The sequence below is a fragment of the Cataglyphis hispanica genome, chromosome 16 (genome assembly GCF_021464435.1).
Source record: "Cataglyphis hispanica isolate Lineage 1 chromosome 16, ULB_Chis1_1.0, whole genome shotgun sequence".
Lineage (NCBI taxonomy): Eukaryota > Metazoa > Arthropoda > Insecta > Hymenoptera > Formicidae > Cataglyphis > Cataglyphis hispanica.
The window spans coordinates 1,179,428-1,198,977 of record NC_065969.1 but is presented as its reverse complement, the minus strand read 5'-3'; the positions used below and the strand labels follow the sequence as shown (position 1 = coordinate 1,198,977).

The following is a 19,550-nucleotide window of genomic DNA, read 5'->3' as shown; positions in this document are numbered from 1 at the left end:
TTAAATATAATATATATGTTTTCGAGAACAATATATGATGATGAGGTGTAGATATACATCGCACGCATTATTGTACACAGCACTTGTTGTATCATTATTAATCTCTAATTCTTGTATCATTAGAAATCTTTTAATTCATTAATATCAAAAATGGAGAATGTAAGAGAGCAGCGTAATGGCACAGCGACACATTGTAATGCCCGTGAAGAAAATAATCATGTAAATCTGCTCAAATGAGTCACGCGACGAGACATGGCGTTTTATCGTATATATGTACAATATTGGGCTCTATAACTTATTAATAATGAAAATAATTTCTCTCCCTTAAACGGTGGCATAACGGTAACGAAGCTGAAGGTAACGCAGGAGCTCCTGCCACCCTTCCTTCTTCCTGGAGATGCGCCTATGTATCTCGCGATATTGGACATTCCGCTATATCTCTGTTCTTCCCGTTAAGACTGAGGTACTATATGGAGCTATGTTTTTATTATGCGATATTATAACTAAATAAGATATAAATATTTTTACATATCAGATATTATCGTAATATATTGTTTTTTTCGCTATACTTTTTTACAAGATACCCAAATGAAGGGACACAGAGGTATTGCTATTGTTAATAATGGTTTTAAAGCTAAAGAAGAAGTGGATTCACAAAATCAATATTTATAGGGAAGAATTTGGAGAATTGCATCACATCTATTCCATATAATTAAATCGTTTATTTCAATTATCCATTGTGCAAGACTTGTTTTTTTCTATTCACACCTTTGTAATTGCTAGTTTGCCACAAAGAAAAATGGAGCTTTATCTCCTCTATTAATTTTTATTTACATGTCAAACAATGTAGTTAACAAACGGGCATTTTTTCACATAAAGTTTCCAGAATCATTGTTGCAACATTCACATGTTTGCGCTGAGAGAGATTTGTTTAGATGAACATTGTTCGATTGGACCCAATCATTCATATCGACTAGTGCCTAGAGTAATCAGCACGATTGATTAGTCAAAAAGCCTCATTTTTAATTGGCCAAGCGTGTCCAATTTATATATATACACCCGTCCATGTTTGCATTCTGCTCATGTGCCACTTCTATTATATTTTAAAAATAGTCAATAATCAAACGCACGCTATATAGCGGATTTTTATCGTATGTCTTAATAGCGTGCTATATTTTCCCTTCAATCTGCAGGCTTACATATAATTACATGTACACAAAAATTAATAATGTATCTTCATAGTATAGTATCCGATCTGATTTTCGCGCGCATGTCCGATTTTGACGTCCGATTTTCAATCGGTAACCTTGCGAATACTCGGAAGGCGAGATAGGGCGCTGCCATAAGGGATATGTATATATATCTATATTTGTGGAAGAAGGTCGAGTATGACGACGGTGGCGATAATAGTTAGCGGTGGACGAGGACGCGGTGCGGACGGCACGGAAGAAGATGGCGAACAAGAAAGAGAAAGAGAAAAAAGAAAGAAAAAGAGAGAGAGAGAGAGAGAGAGAGAGAGAGAGAGAGAGAAAGGCGGGAAAGAAAAACAGGAGTAGAGAGAAAGAACGAGAGGGAGAGACCGGTGATGGCTGCGATGATGACGGTCAGTGGTTGTATATACCGGTTAAGCCGTTCAGTACCAGCCCGACGTCCGTCACGGCTAAACCTCAACCATTCGGTTTCGTCGACCCGCTATTCTACTCTGACCTCGCGCATCGCGACGATCGAATTTCTCGTCCCCGTACTCGTTGCAAGTTTGACGTTTTACATTGCCCCGACCACAAACTCCAATTTGTGTAAATGATACTTCGATTCAACTTGATTAGAAGAGATCACGAGCCGTAAAATCGAGGAGAAACTATGCACTAATTGCGCGCCCAATAATTGTAGGGGTTGATCATTCATCGGGTGATACACAGAATAATGCACGTGTACGAAATTAAATGACAGACATTATTTTCCAAGTTATTTACATACTCGTCGGTGTGCTGTAAAAGAATTCGTTGTCATCGTTGAATCTTTTTTTCTTTCCAAACGATTGCACCGTGCGCTTCTAATCCAACGGACGAGGATCAGGCGATCATCAGCCATCTCGAGATCTATTTAATCGATCCATCTGATATTAACACAATCGAAGAGCCTATTTCAGAGACCGTCATTCGAATCTTCATAATTTATTAAAAATAGTATATCGAAATTTTTTTTAAGTGCATTTGATATATTAAAATTTCACCAAGATGAAGAACTGATTTTCGACGAATCGCCCAGCGGGCGGCGCTAAGAAATTGGTTGGTCCACATCGTGAATCACGATGAATCACGATGGTGGCTTTTCTATCGCACGATCCTGTTCGTTCCCGTCGAAAATCCGTGGTTGTCGTTGCGTACCGGGATACGAGATGAATCGCGAGGATACATCGAGTCGAAGTGAGCGCGGATGAAGTGATTAGACGAAGACTCGAGGATTTACTATATACCTCGCGGACCAACTTGGTCTTTTGAGAACGAACGAAGGTAATATTTTCATTTAGAAAATAGCAGTCCGAATTACAGCTAAGAAATACATGTATCTTTCTACTTGATAGTTGCCTTTTTATTTTTTTATCAAATTAATTATATATATAGAAAGTCCTCTAAAACTACCGGATATCTTTTTTGATATTTTTTTATTTTCTTTTTTTAGCGAAGATAACGAAAAGAACCATTATATTTTGTAAACTTCCAATTTTTTATATTTTTGTAATTGAGTTTAAAATTAAAATTCTATTGATGTAACCTTCACTTGGGATTAACTAAAAATTGAAATTTTTTTAACTGTATAAAAAATTTAGTTTGAGAAAAAAATTTTTTTTTAATTATTTATAATTCAAAAATTATTTAGATTATTTTCGTTAAGGAAAAATCGTCTCTAAATTAGCCAGAGAATCCGCTATCAAAAAAATATCTGGTAGTTTTGAAACATTTTGTATGTGATCATCATCAACAATCACTCTTGTAATATTAACAATATATATATATATATATATATATATATATATATATATATATATATATATATATTGTTAATATTACAAGATACACACACACACACACACACACACACACACATACACACATACACGTATTTTATAAATATTATATTGCTTTTTGAAAATAGCAATGATTATAATTAATCGATCGATATCACGATCAATTACATGAGATCGCAGATTAAACAAAATATATAATATATTTTAGTCAACTGCAGCACTTATTTACGACACATCAAAGATGTGTTGTGTGTGAGTAATCCTCAGTCAGTGACCGAGACTCGACGAGTTCATGTCAAGTTCGACTACAGAAAGGGTCGCATTGTGGGTAGCCACACGATCGGGAGGCGTTAAAGTGTTACGGCTGCTGTGATCTCTGTGCGCAGCTGCTATGATCTCCGACAGTCGTTCAAAATACCGTCACGATGTCGAACGTGACTTCTGTCGAGAGCTACCGTCGATATCTTCGCCTATCTCTGCGAGACGGCGCGCGCGCGCGCGTGCTTGCATGTGTGTCGTAAATACGTTCCGTAGTGTCGATGGGACGCGCGATTTCCAGTTATCCATTACCGTTGTCATACTTCCGGAACACTACTCGTCGCGTCCGTCATTCGTCGTCTGATTTACAGACGTCAGCGAGTTTCTCTTCTGCATTAACAGCTTGTTTACATTGATCTTTCCTGCACTTATTAAAAGTCTTTTGATTCTTTCAAGGTTCTTATACTATATATAATAAGCAATAATATACTATATGATTAGAAAAGAATTAAGCTCGAGTAATTAACAAGTTTTTCTGTACGATATTTAAACTGAGTATCCACTCCTTGAAAAAGATCCTCCTTGTATTTCATACTCCTTGAAAGAGAACATCTATGATTCCAGGGATTTTTTTTTTATATCTGGAAAAATCAGAAAATTCTCATTTCAATTCTCATCATCAGAATTTGATCGGAAAATTAAAAAACAATTCTCTCTCTGAATGTCTTAAAGTATTGAATATACAGTATATTTTTTCGTAATTTTTAGTAATGAAAAAATGAAAGCGTTACATAATAAAAAATACTTATTTTATATTCTGAAGTTAATCAATTATTTTCAGTGCATTCACAAATTTAGCACTTGAAACTTAAGTGGCTCTGTTTTTTTTTTTTTTTCGTATGAGTGAAGAACATATTAGAGTAGAAACGTACAATAAAAAAAGAAATTTATTTTAAAAAGTTGCATCAAGAAATCATTAAAATATTTTCTTTGCCTGGAATTTTAAATAACAACATCTGGAAGAAATCAAGTAATTTTCGAGAAATTTTTGTTACAAGATTTGAGTTGACATTTTGTTAAAACTCGAGCTAACTTCGAGGGCTCACTTCGCATAAAATTCTCTTACAACATCATTATAATCGACTGCTTTGGGCACAGTCGATATATACCTCCTTCGAGTAGTCTTCGGATCCGATTGGCATCATCGTGAACTTAGACTGGTGCCGGCAATAGCGTGGCGCGACTGTTCGTCTATTCCTCGTGCGCTTTTATCAAACTGGCCACAGTGCTTCTCGATCGATTTCCTCCGCGCAACGGGATGGTTGGATTATGGAAGTTGCATTTTTTCAATATCGTCCGTCATATCCTACCCACGTGTGGAATCGCACGCACACACATGACACTTTATCGCAATGCTAAAATGTTATCACATTTTCTATCGCGCGATAGATTAATATGCATGCATCGCGGTATTGTCTGGTATCTGCAGAATATCAGATTACAGATAAATAGTACTTTTTGTCAAATAATTAAGCACCTTTTTGATTAAAATTTCCGGAAATACATAGCTATTTCTTAATGTATCGAATGCATACATTTGCTTGTTGATTCGTTTCTTGATTCTTCAGAAATTTTCGTTTTAAAAATTCTGTTTTAATCTGTCCTTTACATTTTTATGGAATATTTATTTAAATTGACAAAACAAATTTTTCGGCAAAATATGTTTTTTATATATATATATATATATATATATATATATATATATATATAGAGAGAGAGAGAGAGAGAGAGAGAGAGAGAGGGAGAGAGAGAGAATGTATATATGTGAGTGTCTTTGTCAAATCAAATAAAAATTTTCCAAATATTTTATTACAAAAATATAAATATTAGATTTAATTATAACAGAATTATCAAATTGTTTACACGAAGAAAATAGAAAGAAATTCGCAAAGAATTGTTCAAATTTTTATACGAAAAAACAACAGATGCATCTGAAGTACACTGAAAAATAAATATATTGAATCCAAATAATTTTTTTTTTTATTAAAACAATTATTTATTTAAATACTTACAAAGGAATTAATTATTTCAATCAAGCAGCAAATATATTTGATTAACAAAATATAAAATAAAAGCAAAATATGTTTTTATTTGCAAATAAAAAAAAATTCATTTTTTTATTCTTATATTAAAATACTATCTTTAAAAACACATTTTTTAATTTTGTTTCGAAAACACAAGTTTTCTTTATTTTAATAAATAATTTTTTATCTACAAATAAATATTTTTTTATATTAAAATTTAAAATAATTAATTTTGAAAATTATAATTTTTATTATATGAAGAAATATTTATTTTTACTATAATTAAAAAATGAGATTTTGAAAACGATGAATTTCCGAAAATTTTGTCCGAGGAGAAAGATACTTATTTTTTTATGATAAGATACGATAGTATCAGTTTGTATGTGCCCTATTTATATGGGACATCCTGCATACTCGTTTGCGTACGTCAGACGTCGATGATCGTTTGCCGGCCGGTTCATCGTCCATATGCTCGCCTTGGCTACTTTACCGCGTAAAGTAAAAGAGACGACGTGGTTTCTCGTCGTTCCGATTTGCTCCAATTCACGCGCCATCGCACGCATACATACATCGATCGTTGCGTTTTGTTATGCATATCTGCAATTTGTGCATAACCGTGTGTGAGTTAGTATCATCATGCTGCCCGTATAATCCATACGTCATCGCGTTTGTAATCGCGCTTTTATAAGCAAAAGAAATCGCATCTCGAGAAACTTGGGGAAACCTTCCTTAGCAACACACCGAATATTCTTACGTAGCCGCGAAGGAGCTTACTCGGCAAGCATTCTGTTACTCCCCCTAATCATCGTCCATTTCCTTCGCTGGAGGAACTGTTACGCCCGCTCATTAAACTTGCCAACGCCGCTCGAACGTACCCAGGAAAGACATAAATTAAATTACTCGGGAATTAAAGCGCCGTGAGGAGCCTAATTCACATGGAAGGGCGCTCACGCACGGTTGAGAAGAGATTCTCCTGAATCTCAGCTCGCCGTCCGAGTTTGCCGCGATTTTATTTCGTCGCATTTGCTAACCATTCACCCGTATCAATTGAAATAAAACAATCATGATACCGCACTCCCGAGCAAAAGACTACCGCAATTCTCGAAGAGTGAAATTATTTTAAGAGGAAAATATTGTAGGAGATATTTTGTAGATACGAAACGTCACAAGAATATTGTAAAGGTGTTATTTAAAAAAGAAAAAATAATATAAATTAATATAACACGATTTTTCTTAAATACTTTCTTATTCGTGAATTTATATCATGTGAAGTTTACGAATTTATAATTTGTATAATTGATTTGTACATGTATCGTATTTTTTTCATTTATTGTAGAGAGAAACGCAAATCGTATAAATAGAGATTTAAAAAACTGAGATTTTAAAAATTGATGAAAGAAACTGAGTTCAAAAAATCAATATTTTTGTAAATGTTTCTTTTTTGGTAATTTTGAAAGATAGTGCCAGTTTTCTTCAAACAAAACATAGCATGGAAAATAAATTAATTTTTTTTACAGTGTCAGTAATCAGTTTTAATGAATGTGGCTGATTACTACTTCGCATTTGTTTAATCAGTTGCGTTCGAATATTTTAAAACAGATTAATTTTGATTTTTATAATTTAATGGTATTTTTTGATATTCTTTATTTTTAAAAATTTTTAAAGTTAGAAGAAAATTCTCAAGCATAATTAAATTGTAATTATTTTTGTTATTTTGTGGACCAGAAGTGAGAATAATACAGGAATCTGATACCTAATTTTAGTAAATTTGATACTCATTTTACAAAGCCGTACATCAAAGGTTAATAAATAAGCATCAAAATTAGATTTTTGGTATAAATTTTTGAAAATAGAGTAAATTCTGAGTAATTAATAAGATGAAAAATTTATTTTTACTATAAGAAGATTTAAAAATTGATGCTTTTGGTTTGAATCTTCTTTTCATGCGCTTTGAAATTTTTTCTAAACATTTATTTTTGATGCAAGAGGCATGCGGCCAAATGGAAACGCGTATAGATCGCGCGAACTTGTTACGAACGAGAATCTCGAGATCCATTTGCTGTCGGATGAGAACGATTAAGCAGAAATGAGAGGAGACGAGTAACTATGATGACCGCTAGTCGTTACGGAATATTTCTTTGGACAGTGACGTGCGTCGGGAATGCGGTTATCGCACACTGAACGTTTTTCTCGACAAGTTCTCGTGGATGCGAAATAACTTTAGACAATGGACACGTTCTTGTCTTTTATCCTGGGACGAGAGATTCGTGCCGTTTTTATTGCATTCAACCTCATTCATCGTACCTTCTCTCGTTGCAATTTTTGATATTGAATTGCTTCCGTATGTCTATTTTGTTTGTTATTTTATCTATGATTAATTTAATATTTATTGATTACATATTATATTTGTTGTATTTACATCAGGGTGCATACTCCCTGGAAAAATATGGAGAACATAGAATTATCACGGATTTTTTTTATATTTGCTAGAAAAATGTAAGAATGAAATTTTATTGGAATTTAGAGAATTTAAAGAAAAAGAAAACGATTCTCTCTCTCTCTTTTTGATAAGTTTGTTTTTATATTGTAAGCAGTCGCCAATCTACCGATTGATCAAGTTGTGTGTATGTGTGTGTGTGTGTGTGTGTGTGTGTGTGTGTGTGTGTGTGTGTGTGTGTGTGTGTGTGTGTGTGTGTGTGTGTGTGTGTGTGTGTGTGTGTGTGTGTGTGTGTGTGTGTGTGTGTGTGTGTGTGTGTGTGTGTGTGTGTGTCTGTGTGTGTGTGTGTGTCTGCGTGTGAGAGAGAAATGATTTAAAACATAATACATATTTTTTTATTGTATTTTTGTTTAGTTGACAAGAAATAAAAGTAGTGAAAAATGTTTATTTTACGAAAGCTAGTCAGTTTTTTCTATACATTTTGAAATCTGTTACTTGAAATTAAAATGGCTCTTTATTTTTTCTCTGCATGAGTGAGAAATATTAGAAAACGCATACAATATATTTAAAAAAAAAAACTTATTTTAGAAATTTGCATCCAAAAAAATGTCTAAAAAAATCTCTTTATCTTGGACTTTGAGCAAAAAAAAAACCTGAAAAATGAGGAAAATCAAAGAATTTCTATACAAAATTCATGTGGACATCTTGAACATGATTGCATTTTAAATCACATTATTCTAATTATTAGCTTGTTGTTAGCATTAACTTTAATTAACTAAAAACATGTGATTATATTATAGAGTAAAATATATATTGAAAACATAATGTACATACTGAACCAAGTAAAAAATTGTGCAAATTAGAAACTTGCATATTGCTTTCTTATAATTTTATTTCCTTTCCTTCATAATATTAATAAAAATGTCTCATGGAAAAATATTTAGTCCGACATCTCAAAATTTGTGGAAATTAAAGCAATCACATTTTTTTTTAATTTAAAATTTTATAAAATATGAACTTTTTCACAAATTCTCATCAAATTCCAACCATCCTTTAATGATATTCTATTTATGTAAAAATATTTAGCCCGATATCTCAAAATTTGTGGAAGTTAGAACGAAGTTTATTAGACATTTATTAAAAAATTCAAAATTTCATAAAAAATAAATCTTTCCACCAATTCTCATCAAATTCAATATTAACCATCCTTTAATATTCTATTCTCATGAAAATAATTAGATATCTCAAAATATGCAGAAATTAGTGCAACAACATCCTTTTTTTCTGAAAAATTCAAAATGTAAAAAAAAATAAACCCTTTCATCGATTTTAGCTAAGTCAATATCAATCAATCTTTAGTAATACTTTATTTATATAAAGAGAAGTCCGTTATCTCAAAATTTATGGCAGTTACACCCAATCATGTCCTTTTTGTGCACATACACACATACGGACATTTTGTAAAAATATGTTTTTTTGATGTTTTAAAACATTCTGAACACATTGACATCAAAATTTGAAAAAAAAATTTTTTTCACAAAAACAAACCTTCCTCTATGAGAAAGCAAAAATCCGTAAAAATTGTTTATTTTGCGATACATCGTTTGCGTGTATTCTGGCATAAAGAGCATGAAGAGTTAGGTACGTTTGATTTATACGGTGTCTCCTTCAAATAGTGTATACATCTCACGCGTCATGAGGCACGTGCCTGGGAACTGAGAAGTCAACAGCGAGAAGATTCTGCGGGTATTATGAAATCGTGTCACGACCATCAATGTTAATGGACTCATATACTTGGACGATTCACCTTTTAGTCCAATGTTAGTAAATATATGATCAAAGTCTACGTGAAAATTGAATGATTAAGATTTATAAAACGGTCATATTGACCGTTTGACAATTACGGCTGTAAATCACACGAGACTTCATTAATATTTATTCATTTTATTAAAACGGCGATATAATGATGTTTTTTCTTCTTTTTTGTAATGGCAGATTAAGAGTTGGATAATTTGATTACTTCTCTCCCGCTCTTCTCGTATGTGCTTATATATATATATATATATATATATATATATATATATATATATATATATATAAATTATTATTTAAATCACTTTATTTAAATCTAAGGCCCAAAAATGTCTTATATAAATTATTCATACTTTCCATCAAAAAATTAAAAATTGATATTAATTGTCATGAAAAAATTGCACACTTGCTTCTGTGAAGCAGCTTCAACACGCGAGGCCTCAGACGTATTGCGGCTAATGGATGATCCGCTATTGATGGCGTGGCTCTTTTTGTATTATTGTACATGACTATAGCGGTCACGATGAGGAAGAATCGATAAGCGCGATTTGAAATCCGCGATCACTGGGTCATCCAGCACCTCTTCTTGCTCGTCCTTGGTACATGTTCTGCCTCAAGTGGCAGCGACCGCAGCTACCGGTGGCAGTAAACGAAGAGTCGCGGCCGGCTAGCCAGCGACAGTTCTATATTCTGCTTCTTGACCTTGTCCCAGAGCGGCCTTCGATGCGAACACCGCGTTCCAAGCATGTAGAAAAGACTTCATAGACCCGATTTTAGAACGGCAGTTTAGAGAGACTATGGCCTAACATACATACTGTTGCGCCAAAATCAATTTTTTTGTCTTATAATGCATAAAGCATCTTTTATATTAGAATATATATGGTGTTCCAAGTCAGGTCAATGAAGTTTTAGAATCTTATAGAAAATTGAATTTGAAAAAAATTTTTATAAACATAGGTTCGGAAATATTTTGTTAAAAAGTTATAGCTAATAAACTCTCTACAAATAATTAATTAATATGGTTTGTTATTTAATTATCAGATTTATTTTGTTACCTTTTTCAAATGAATAAAGAGTTTTGAAATTATTTTTAGAAATAATCAAAAAAACATGATTTTTTTAAAGTATGCAATAATTAGCATAATATTAAAGAATCTAATTAAAAAAAGCAAAGAGTTTCATAGATTTTAGTTTAAGTATATATATATTGTTTCAAAAAGATATGTAAAATTTTTTTATAACTTATCTATATTACGTAAAAATTTAGTATTTAAATATACATGTAGATATCTATGAATATCTGACGGGAAAAGAAATATCCATTTATTAGAATATCCGACATGAGCATCTATCTTTTCTGAGATATCGAAAAAGTTATCCGAGTCTATATCCGCAAAAGTTGCGCAATATGCGACATGTTGAATAGAGAATTATGCTCGAGAACTACATTCGAAATTCGCCGTTTTCAAGAAAATCACAAAAAATTGAATTTTACATAAGAAAATGTTCTTTGAAAATAATTACAAGACGGATAATAAACGAAAATAACAGGACTGTGGCATATAATATACAAATATCTGAATAACTTTGTAAAAAAAATCTAAAAAGTAGATTTTTCGCACAAATTCTTTAAATCTGTACAGACGTCTCTTAGAGTTCTGTATTACTTGAACAAAAAAATTTCATGTTAATAAAAAAAATGTCAATAAAAAAAAATACACATCTCTTTGTAAGAACGCAAAGAGAACATTCAGAAGATGTATAACATTGGTGAAGATAATCACAACCAAGATGACAAGACAGGTTCAAAATGACAGTATCCTCGATCGAATATTCGAAAGCGAGACACTGCATCGATGACCTGGAATGTGGGACCAGAATTCGGTGACAGGACGGACCAGGGTAGTTTTTTTGTTCCTTACGATATATCTTAGCTTCGCGTTCGATGATACCTGTCGTGTCATTGAAATACCATCGCCGATCTCAGATTATTATCAGCGGAATGATAGATTAGAAATGAGAAATTTTTCGTACAAAGAAATATCTTGAAAGTTTTTATATAACACTATTGCTGAGCATTCACCGAGTCTACAAATTCTACAAATATAAATTAGTAAGAGAATACGTTTTTTAAATCTGATGTTTTATTAATATACTAATTAATTTAATCATCAATTAAATTTGAAGTGTAGAAATAGAATAAGTTATCAGATTTATTTTAATTTCATTTATATCGCAGATCTAGATATTTTTAAATCCGAAATGCATATCTTTGAAGTAAAAGTTACTAATTATGCATCTATATTCCATTTTCACTCTAAATTTCTTAACATAAGTTATCTTAATATAAATCACGTAACGTAAATCGTATAACATAAATCACGCGATGAGAAGTATCGAATTTTAAACAATCTTTGATCAAATATTGTGAATTTTATTTTATTTTAACTTTTTATTTTTGCCTCTCATCACTTTCCAAATAAGATAAATCGATATAAACATGCTGCGAGGATTGGAAAGACGCATTTAATATTCCGAATGATTCTGTCTTTCAGAGTAATATTACGTAAATTGAAACTGCTTGCGAAGTGATGTTTATAGAGAAATTGTAAAGTTGCGCGATATCGCTATCTGTGTGATACACTCGTAATGATTTACTTACTCGTAGTTTCACTGAAAATGAGAGAAAAAGCGCGTTATGTGTATATAAATATATGCATATGTGCATGTGAGATGAAATACATCTCGTGTGTTTCTGAAAAGGGTTAACGCGAAAAACATGCATCAACAACGGGAAAGTGAATTAGAAAGGAGCGCGCGCACACGTAGCAGAACAATAGACAATAGACAGGACGAAAGAGTAGATGTAAACGTAGATGCTTACACATGCGCTCTTCTTTGACAGAACACTTGATAGAAACAAAGATAGAACTACAGTCTAGTAGCAGAGCGCTAGACTGGTTACCGATCGTTCTCGGAAAACACTAGTTAAAACTGACACGTCTGACAATAAATAATCGAAACCGAATAATCAATGACATCTTTGTTTTCAGGGATCAGGATGCGGTGGATCGGTTATATGGCCACGATTCTCTGGTGGTCGGGCATCGCCAGGTCTCTCAGCACGCTGAATCGAGGTCACAGTCAGTAATATGCCTTTTGGTGATTTAAACGCGCTTCTTGTCAGTATTCGCGGCATCTTTCTGTAATTCTCTGGTGTTTTCTCTTCTCATCTTTTTCGTGTATACTTTCGAGCAAAGCTCGAAAGTTTATAGCTATCGTCTCTCTCTTCCCCTCCCTCTCTTTCCCTCCTTCCTCTCTCTCTCCTTCTCTCTCCCTCCCTCCCTCCTTTCTCTCTCTCCTTTTTCTCTCTCTTTTCTCTTTCTCATTTTTCTTCATTTTTCTTCGCTTCCATCCTGCCTTCACGTAACTCCTTTTTTCGCCAGAAGACTGTCTTCTTAAAAATGTGTAACGCTTAATTGAACTCGGCCAAGGTGCAGTCGATCGTTCATGAGCGTGAGAAAAGAAAAGCAAAAGAAGATGCTACTTTCTTTTTTTGTTTTCGATGAATTTCCAATCGAAAGGAAGCTTCAAAATCCAAAAGAAAGCTTTCCTTTATTTTTACCTCTTTATCACTTCACGAATTGGCTGCACGCAGCCAATCGGCAAAGATCAGCTGTGATTTTTGCCCGAAGAAATAGACGCGTTTCGCGTATGGAAAGAGAATACATTTCAAATCGGATCGCACTCACGATGACTTCACTGTCAGACTAACAAATTGGAAATATCTAGCGGCATAATGCCAACTTTCACAATCTGTAATTTTCGTAACGAGACCTCATCGCCCTCGTCTCACGACGAAAGTATCGAGAACGGAACAATTACATCGATCTTTCAAGCCGAACGCGAACGTCGACGGAAAAGAAAATGTGCTGCGTAAAGAAAAAAAAATCTTTGTGAACTTCCCTCTATAACATAATGCAAGCGTGGCGCGGACTGACAGGATCGTGTCAGTCTCCAAAGCGGAGAAAGCGACTCGTGAAGCTACATCGCGGTCGTAATTCACGTTACCCGAGTCTTGCCATGACTCGGTTAATGACACGGGCCCAGATATATGTACATACTCCTTTCAGCAATTAAGTTTCATTTTTTTTTACGCGATTTCTCACAAACACGCGTTCTTCGACAAGTGGTACACTTTCATCCGGTTTGATAGACTCGGCGAGATAGATCTTGTGTATGTAAGACATGTAAGACAGTCTAATTGTCAAGTGCGCGACACACATGACCTATCAGCGCGACAGGACATCATGCGATATTTATTCTTTTAGCGCATCCATCAAATTTAATGTATGTTATCTCGTCGCCCGAAGTTTCCTTTCCCAATTCTTTCGAAGCAAGCGCATGAACAGAAACGTCGGTTTTCGCGAAATTAGTCATTAAATTTGTCAATTATGAATGTTTCAACGCGCGTGTAATGATCAATATCGACGCGAAAAATGTAACGCAAGCGTGAGATTAAGGAATTACAGATTTGACAGTATACAATGCACAGATATTTGTAATTTGGTCTTGAAAAAAAACATCGCGATTTTTAAGACTCTCTTTCCTTCCTCCCCTCTCTCTCTCTCTCTCTCTCTCTCTCTCTTTCTTTCTTTATCGGTTGTTGGAAATATGAAACAATTAAAGAATAGCACCTCTCATATATGTGCAGGTTACAAAATCAGTCCAAAACCCTGTAAAGTGCCTGGTTCGGAGAGCAAAGAAGGCACGTGCATGTTCGTGTGGGAGTGCATCAAGTCCGAGGGAACGCACGTGGGCGTGTGTGTGGACACATTCATGTTCGGCAGTTGTTGCGTCCACAACACGACGGTAAACACGATAAGTGCGTCTCACCATCCTCAACGGCAGCAGCAGGAACAGCAACAGCACGGCAATACAACTACGAGTACACTCAGGCCAATTCTGTTTGGCTCGGTGTCAAATGAGACCACCAGATTGACCACGTCGACCTCCTCTCTCTCGAGTTGGAGCGCAGGATCGAGCACCATGAAACCGAATTTCCATCAACTTTCAGGGTCTCAAAGTTCGACCAGACCGTTAAAACCGTATTCGCACGCGAGACCTCTGCAGAAGAGGCCGCACGCGAAACCGACGTCCGAGCACGACGTTGACAGGCTGCAGACCCCCGCGGTGTCTGCCTCCGCATCCTCTCTGAGCACGTGGACGGAAGATAAGCCGCAAGAAACAAAAAGACCCGGAAGTCATCACGGTAGTCACTCTCATCATCAGAAGACGAGACCGAACGAGGGAGTCACGAGCGAGAAACCTTTGTCCGTTCAAAGTCAATTGGACTTCAAGGACAAACTGGAGACCCATAATACACTAATAGTACGTTTGCCGGGAAAGGAGCACGCGGATGACGAGGTCGCTGGCTTGAGCAAGCCGGCCAAACCGGGTAAACCGAACAACCAGAGACCATCTGAATCGAGACCGGATGATGGGAAGACCGGCGACATCGATCTCAACGTGCAGGAGACGATAAATCGGCCGAATGTCAATTCCGTCATTGAAAACGTAAAAACTCTTTCACTTTGAACTCATTAATTATTGAAATAATTCAAAAATTATTTTTTTAATGATACATATGTTAATATTTGTTATAATTTTCTCCATATCGTCATAACTAGTTTTTCTTGGAACAATTGTATTCGCCTAATTTTTCAAAGATAATTTTAATTTTAGTTGATTTGAGTTAATCCTGATTAAAAAAATTTAAATTATTTATATAAAAATAGAATATGTATTTTATATAAAGATAGAAATAATTGAAATCATGGATATCTTGGTGTTCGAGATCATGTTATTCGCGACCGAGCGAAAAGGCACGATACAAAATAAACGTCGCTGCCCTTTGCGAAGGATCCAGAGACAAAATTGTAACAAACAAGTCACATAAAAACGGTCGGCGGAAATGAGCGAATTTTGAGAGCCTTCTGGATCCTTCGAGAAGGAGACGACTTTATAAAAGCGAACCGACAGCCGAACTCGGGGCATTCCGCTAAGAACAATCGACACGTGTACGCTATTTTAATGATTATAGAAATTCGGTTTCGTGGAGAAATATTCATATATTTCAGTGCCGTTGTGTGATTACCGGAGTTATTCCGAGACAGACGATTTATCGCTGTTCATCCGCCGCGTGCGAATTACGATTACAGTCGTGTGACACGCGTATTCTGTCTTGTGACAAGTGTACATATTATAATCGTTCTAGGATTAATTGCGTTTCGATACTCGTGGGTGTGTCTGTCCCTCATCCGTCTCACTTCGCGCTCAACTTTCTGCGGCACACTCGTTCGTGCGTCCACATCACATTCGCGCACACATGGTCTTATGTATTTCTCCTTTTTTTTTATTTTGCGCAAATTGATTAAAGATACTAAAAAGATAATGGCTAATACAAGTTCTTTAATACTACAAAGCATCACGGCTAATAGCAATCTATTCTTTGCGCAATAAAAGCACCATCGAGTTTAATGAAATATTGCTTTTTCAGCAGGAAACAGCGAAAGAGCCCTATCCGAATTTGAATTTCATACACACTGAACGACCACATTGGGCAACCAAGCCAGTACAATCGAAACCATCATCGACGGATTTCTCGAAGCCGTTTTTTTCGGTCAAAACGACTACTTATCGACCGATCTCGATAAGTGGTCAGGCAGATCAAAGACCGAATTTTATCTCAAAACCGAACATCTGGACGCTGTCTACGAAAACATCGACGACAACGACCACCAGACCAATTTACGTCAAGCAACCTTCCACCAGGTATGCAACTTGTCTTTAAGTCATCAGAGACAATATTCTATATTTGTTAAAAAAAGAAAACAATTATTCCAACATCACTCTAGAATCATATACTTTATCACTGTTGAAAATGGCATAAGGTGAAGTCTAATAAATAGCTCAGAAGCAAGAGCAGTTGCCCGGAAAGTGGAAGAAGGTTTGATTCCCGATTCAGCCATTTGTACCTTACATATTTTTTCTAGTTCACATATATTATTTTCTAGCAATATTATTTATCGGGCTGAAAAAATATGTAAATCTCTTACACGTCAATATATCTGTTACGGATACACGATTGCTACAACATGGGCACACACTAATATCATCCTCCGTTACATATATCTCCATTTATTACTTTACATAAATTATGTATCGGACATAACGTAAAAATCGTCTTTCATTCTAGCGCAGCCGGATCCATATCACAAACTTCTCATTGGCAAGTAACTACAGAACCGGTCTTCGTCACAAAACAGAAACCATCGTCATTATCCTCATCGTCATCTTCACCATCGTCGTTCTCGTCAATATCGTCATTTTCATCATCCTTGTTTCCGTCGTCATTGTCATCGTCATCATCCAAACCAATGACCACAATTACTGTATCAGAGACTGTACGTATACCGTCTTCAAGTACGAACTCTCATTTCTGGTCAAACAGCTGGACGCCACCAAGGCCGTCCTTGAAACCGCACTGGACAGACAGTCCTGCTCTTCTTCAGAACGGACCGGAAAGTTTTCCATCGCGACCGAGCTTCAAGCCGACCGAGTCGCTACAAGTATGTCTAAGTATTTTCTCTCTATGATAGATGTTGCTCAATATTAATATCCTAATAATCTTTTTATACGTTTGACGTTTAATCGCAAAAATATATTTATATTTTAAACATTTCTATTAAAATTTTGAACAATTGATAATAATATCTTATCAACATAATATTGTATTTATAATCGAAAAATTTATCGCCATGCAAGATAATTATATGCACTATGCGTAGAGCACCGAATATCAGAAGCCCCTGGGTTCGGCACACTACATAACGACGTCCCATTTGGAAACATCAACTAGGCCGCGACCAACGAAGAAAACCACAATGCTGAGCACAACGACACCGACTACATTAATGTCGACAACCATTCGCACTACAATTAACCCGACGACTGCGATAATGACAGTAACTATCGCGGGGAGTAGCACAATCAGTGCTAGCTCCACGAATGCCGTCACTATGCAAGGCTCGACTGATCGCGAGGAAGCGACAGTGGCGAGCGAGAAGGGAACGGGTTCGGTGATGACGGTCGCAGCCGCCAACGAGAGTAAGAATATGCAATGCGGAATACCGCCGTTATTTCCACGACCAGAGACACGGATTGTCGGCGGTAAAGATGCGCCATTCGGCCGATGGCCTTGGCAAGTGTCCGTACGTAGGACATCCTTTTTTGGCTTCTCGAGCACTCACCGGTGTGGCGGTGCAGTGCTTAACGAGAATTGGATTGCCACCGCGGGTCATTGCGTCGACGAGTGAGTAGTCGCCGTTTTTCTTTTGTGAGATATTATCATCGATGTTACTCGATTATTGACTTTCAGTTTGCTGACATCGCAAATACGGATACGGGTTGGCGAGTATGACTTCTCGTCGGTCCAAGAGCGATTGCCCTACGTGGAACGTGGCGTTGCCAAGAAGGTTGTGCATCCCAAATACAACTTTTTCACATACGAATATGATTTGGCACTGGTACGACTCGAAAGCTCTTTGACATTCGCGGCGCACATTTCGCCCATTTGTTTGCCAGCCACAGACGATCTCCTAATCGGGGAAAACGCAACGGTGACGGGTTGGGGAAGATTGAGCGAAGGTGGAACACTACCCTCAGTGTTACAAGAGGTAATTTGCAAAGTTGAATAATCTGTTTTAGCCGTAGTTTTCTTCATTACTCACATTTTTACCATTTTTTAAGGTTTCCGTGCCGATAGTAAGTAACGACAGATGCAAATCAATGTTTTTAAGAGCCGGCAGACACGAGTTTATACCAGACATCTTTCTTTGCGCTGGTTACGAGACCGGCGGACAAGATTCGTGTCAGGTACGCTCACGAACCATAAATTACACTTAATTTAGATACGATGCTTTTATCTATAGAAGATTTTTATTGTTCTCTCATTACACGCAGGGTGACTCCGGAGGCCCTCTCCAAGTACGCGGAAAGGACGGCAGATATTTTCTGGCCGGTATCATATCATGGGGGATCGGATGCGCGGAAGCCAACTTACCGGGCGTCTGCACGCGGATTTCCAAATTTGTATCGTGGATTTTGAAAAACGTCACCTGATCTACTCTACGATAAACGCGACTATGATAGACATACGAATGACAGGAGAAAACTTGGCAAAATCCGATGCGCAAATAAGCGATTCGCAATATTGCTTTGCGCACTATCGAGAAACCAAGTCGGTCATTTTAAATTTTTCTCGCAAATGAGAACGTGTCTTCTATCATTTACATTTATTTATTTGTGTTTACACTGCCGCTCACGAAATAACATAATCTGTGGTGTTGCTGTATACTCAAAGAAATATACTCATAAGAAGTGAAATATCGAATCATCGGATATACGTACTAGCGACATATGCAAAACAATCGTACATTGTAGCAGTACACTGAAAATTTGTATTTATATATAAATCTAAAAGTAAGGAAATAATATATATTTTCTAGCTTAAGGTTATAGTTAAATAACGGAAGTCTGATTGTTGAGGTTATAAAGAGATAAAGAAATATTGTTTGGTAGAGATTAAACAGAACGTCGTTATTGTTCTTGCCACTTTATTTCGAAAAATGGATATAATATGATATTTAAGAAAAAAGTTGCGAAGTTTTGAAAATATTTTATATATATACTATATACCAATTATAAATTTATTATAATATAAAAACTATCTATTTTATTGTTTGAAAATTAGTGTTAATTAATAAATCCAGGTACCTGGATTTCACAAATTAGATAAATTCAGTTAAATACAAGTAACATCAGTATATTCCGTTCAATGAGAGAATAACCACGATCTGCGTATAGGGTA

The 19,550-nt window shown here is 35.7% G+C and overlaps 1 protein-coding gene across 5 annotated transcripts in view; it reads left to right on the top strand.

The window, feature by feature from the left end:
• The window catches only part of LOC126855574 (serine proteinase stubble), a 50,455-nt gene extending 31,646 nt beyond the window's left edge, over positions 1 to 18,809 (top strand). Inside the window, exons 1-10 of one of the 5 annotated variants that reach the window (XM_050603375.1) lie at positions 1,657 to 2,513; positions 12,673 to 12,762; positions 14,334 to 15,196; positions 16,179 to 16,453; positions 16,878 to 16,910; positions 17,133 to 17,250; positions 17,470 to 17,993; positions 18,060 to 18,357; positions 18,431 to 18,556; positions 18,644 to 18,809. In XM_050603375.1, the coding sequence (XP_050459332.1) occupies positions 12,681 to 12,762; positions 14,334 to 15,196; positions 16,179 to 16,453; positions 16,878 to 16,910; positions 17,133 to 17,250; positions 17,470 to 17,993; positions 18,060 to 18,357; positions 18,431 to 18,556; positions 18,644 to 18,802 (2,478 nt within the window). In that variant the 5' untranslated portion in view covers positions 1,657 to 2,513; positions 12,673 to 12,680 and the 3' untranslated portion in view covers positions 18,803 to 18,809. Of the gene's footprint in view, positions 1 to 1,656; positions 2,514 to 12,672; positions 12,763 to 14,333; positions 15,197 to 16,178; positions 16,454 to 16,877; positions 17,251 to 17,469; positions 17,994 to 18,059; positions 18,358 to 18,430; positions 18,557 to 18,643 lie in introns of those variants that run through there. The other 4 variants (XM_050603373.1, XM_050603371.1, XM_050603374.1 and 1 more) reach the window with 4 other exon arrangements.
• Positions 18,810 to 19,550: the final 741 nt, after the last annotated feature.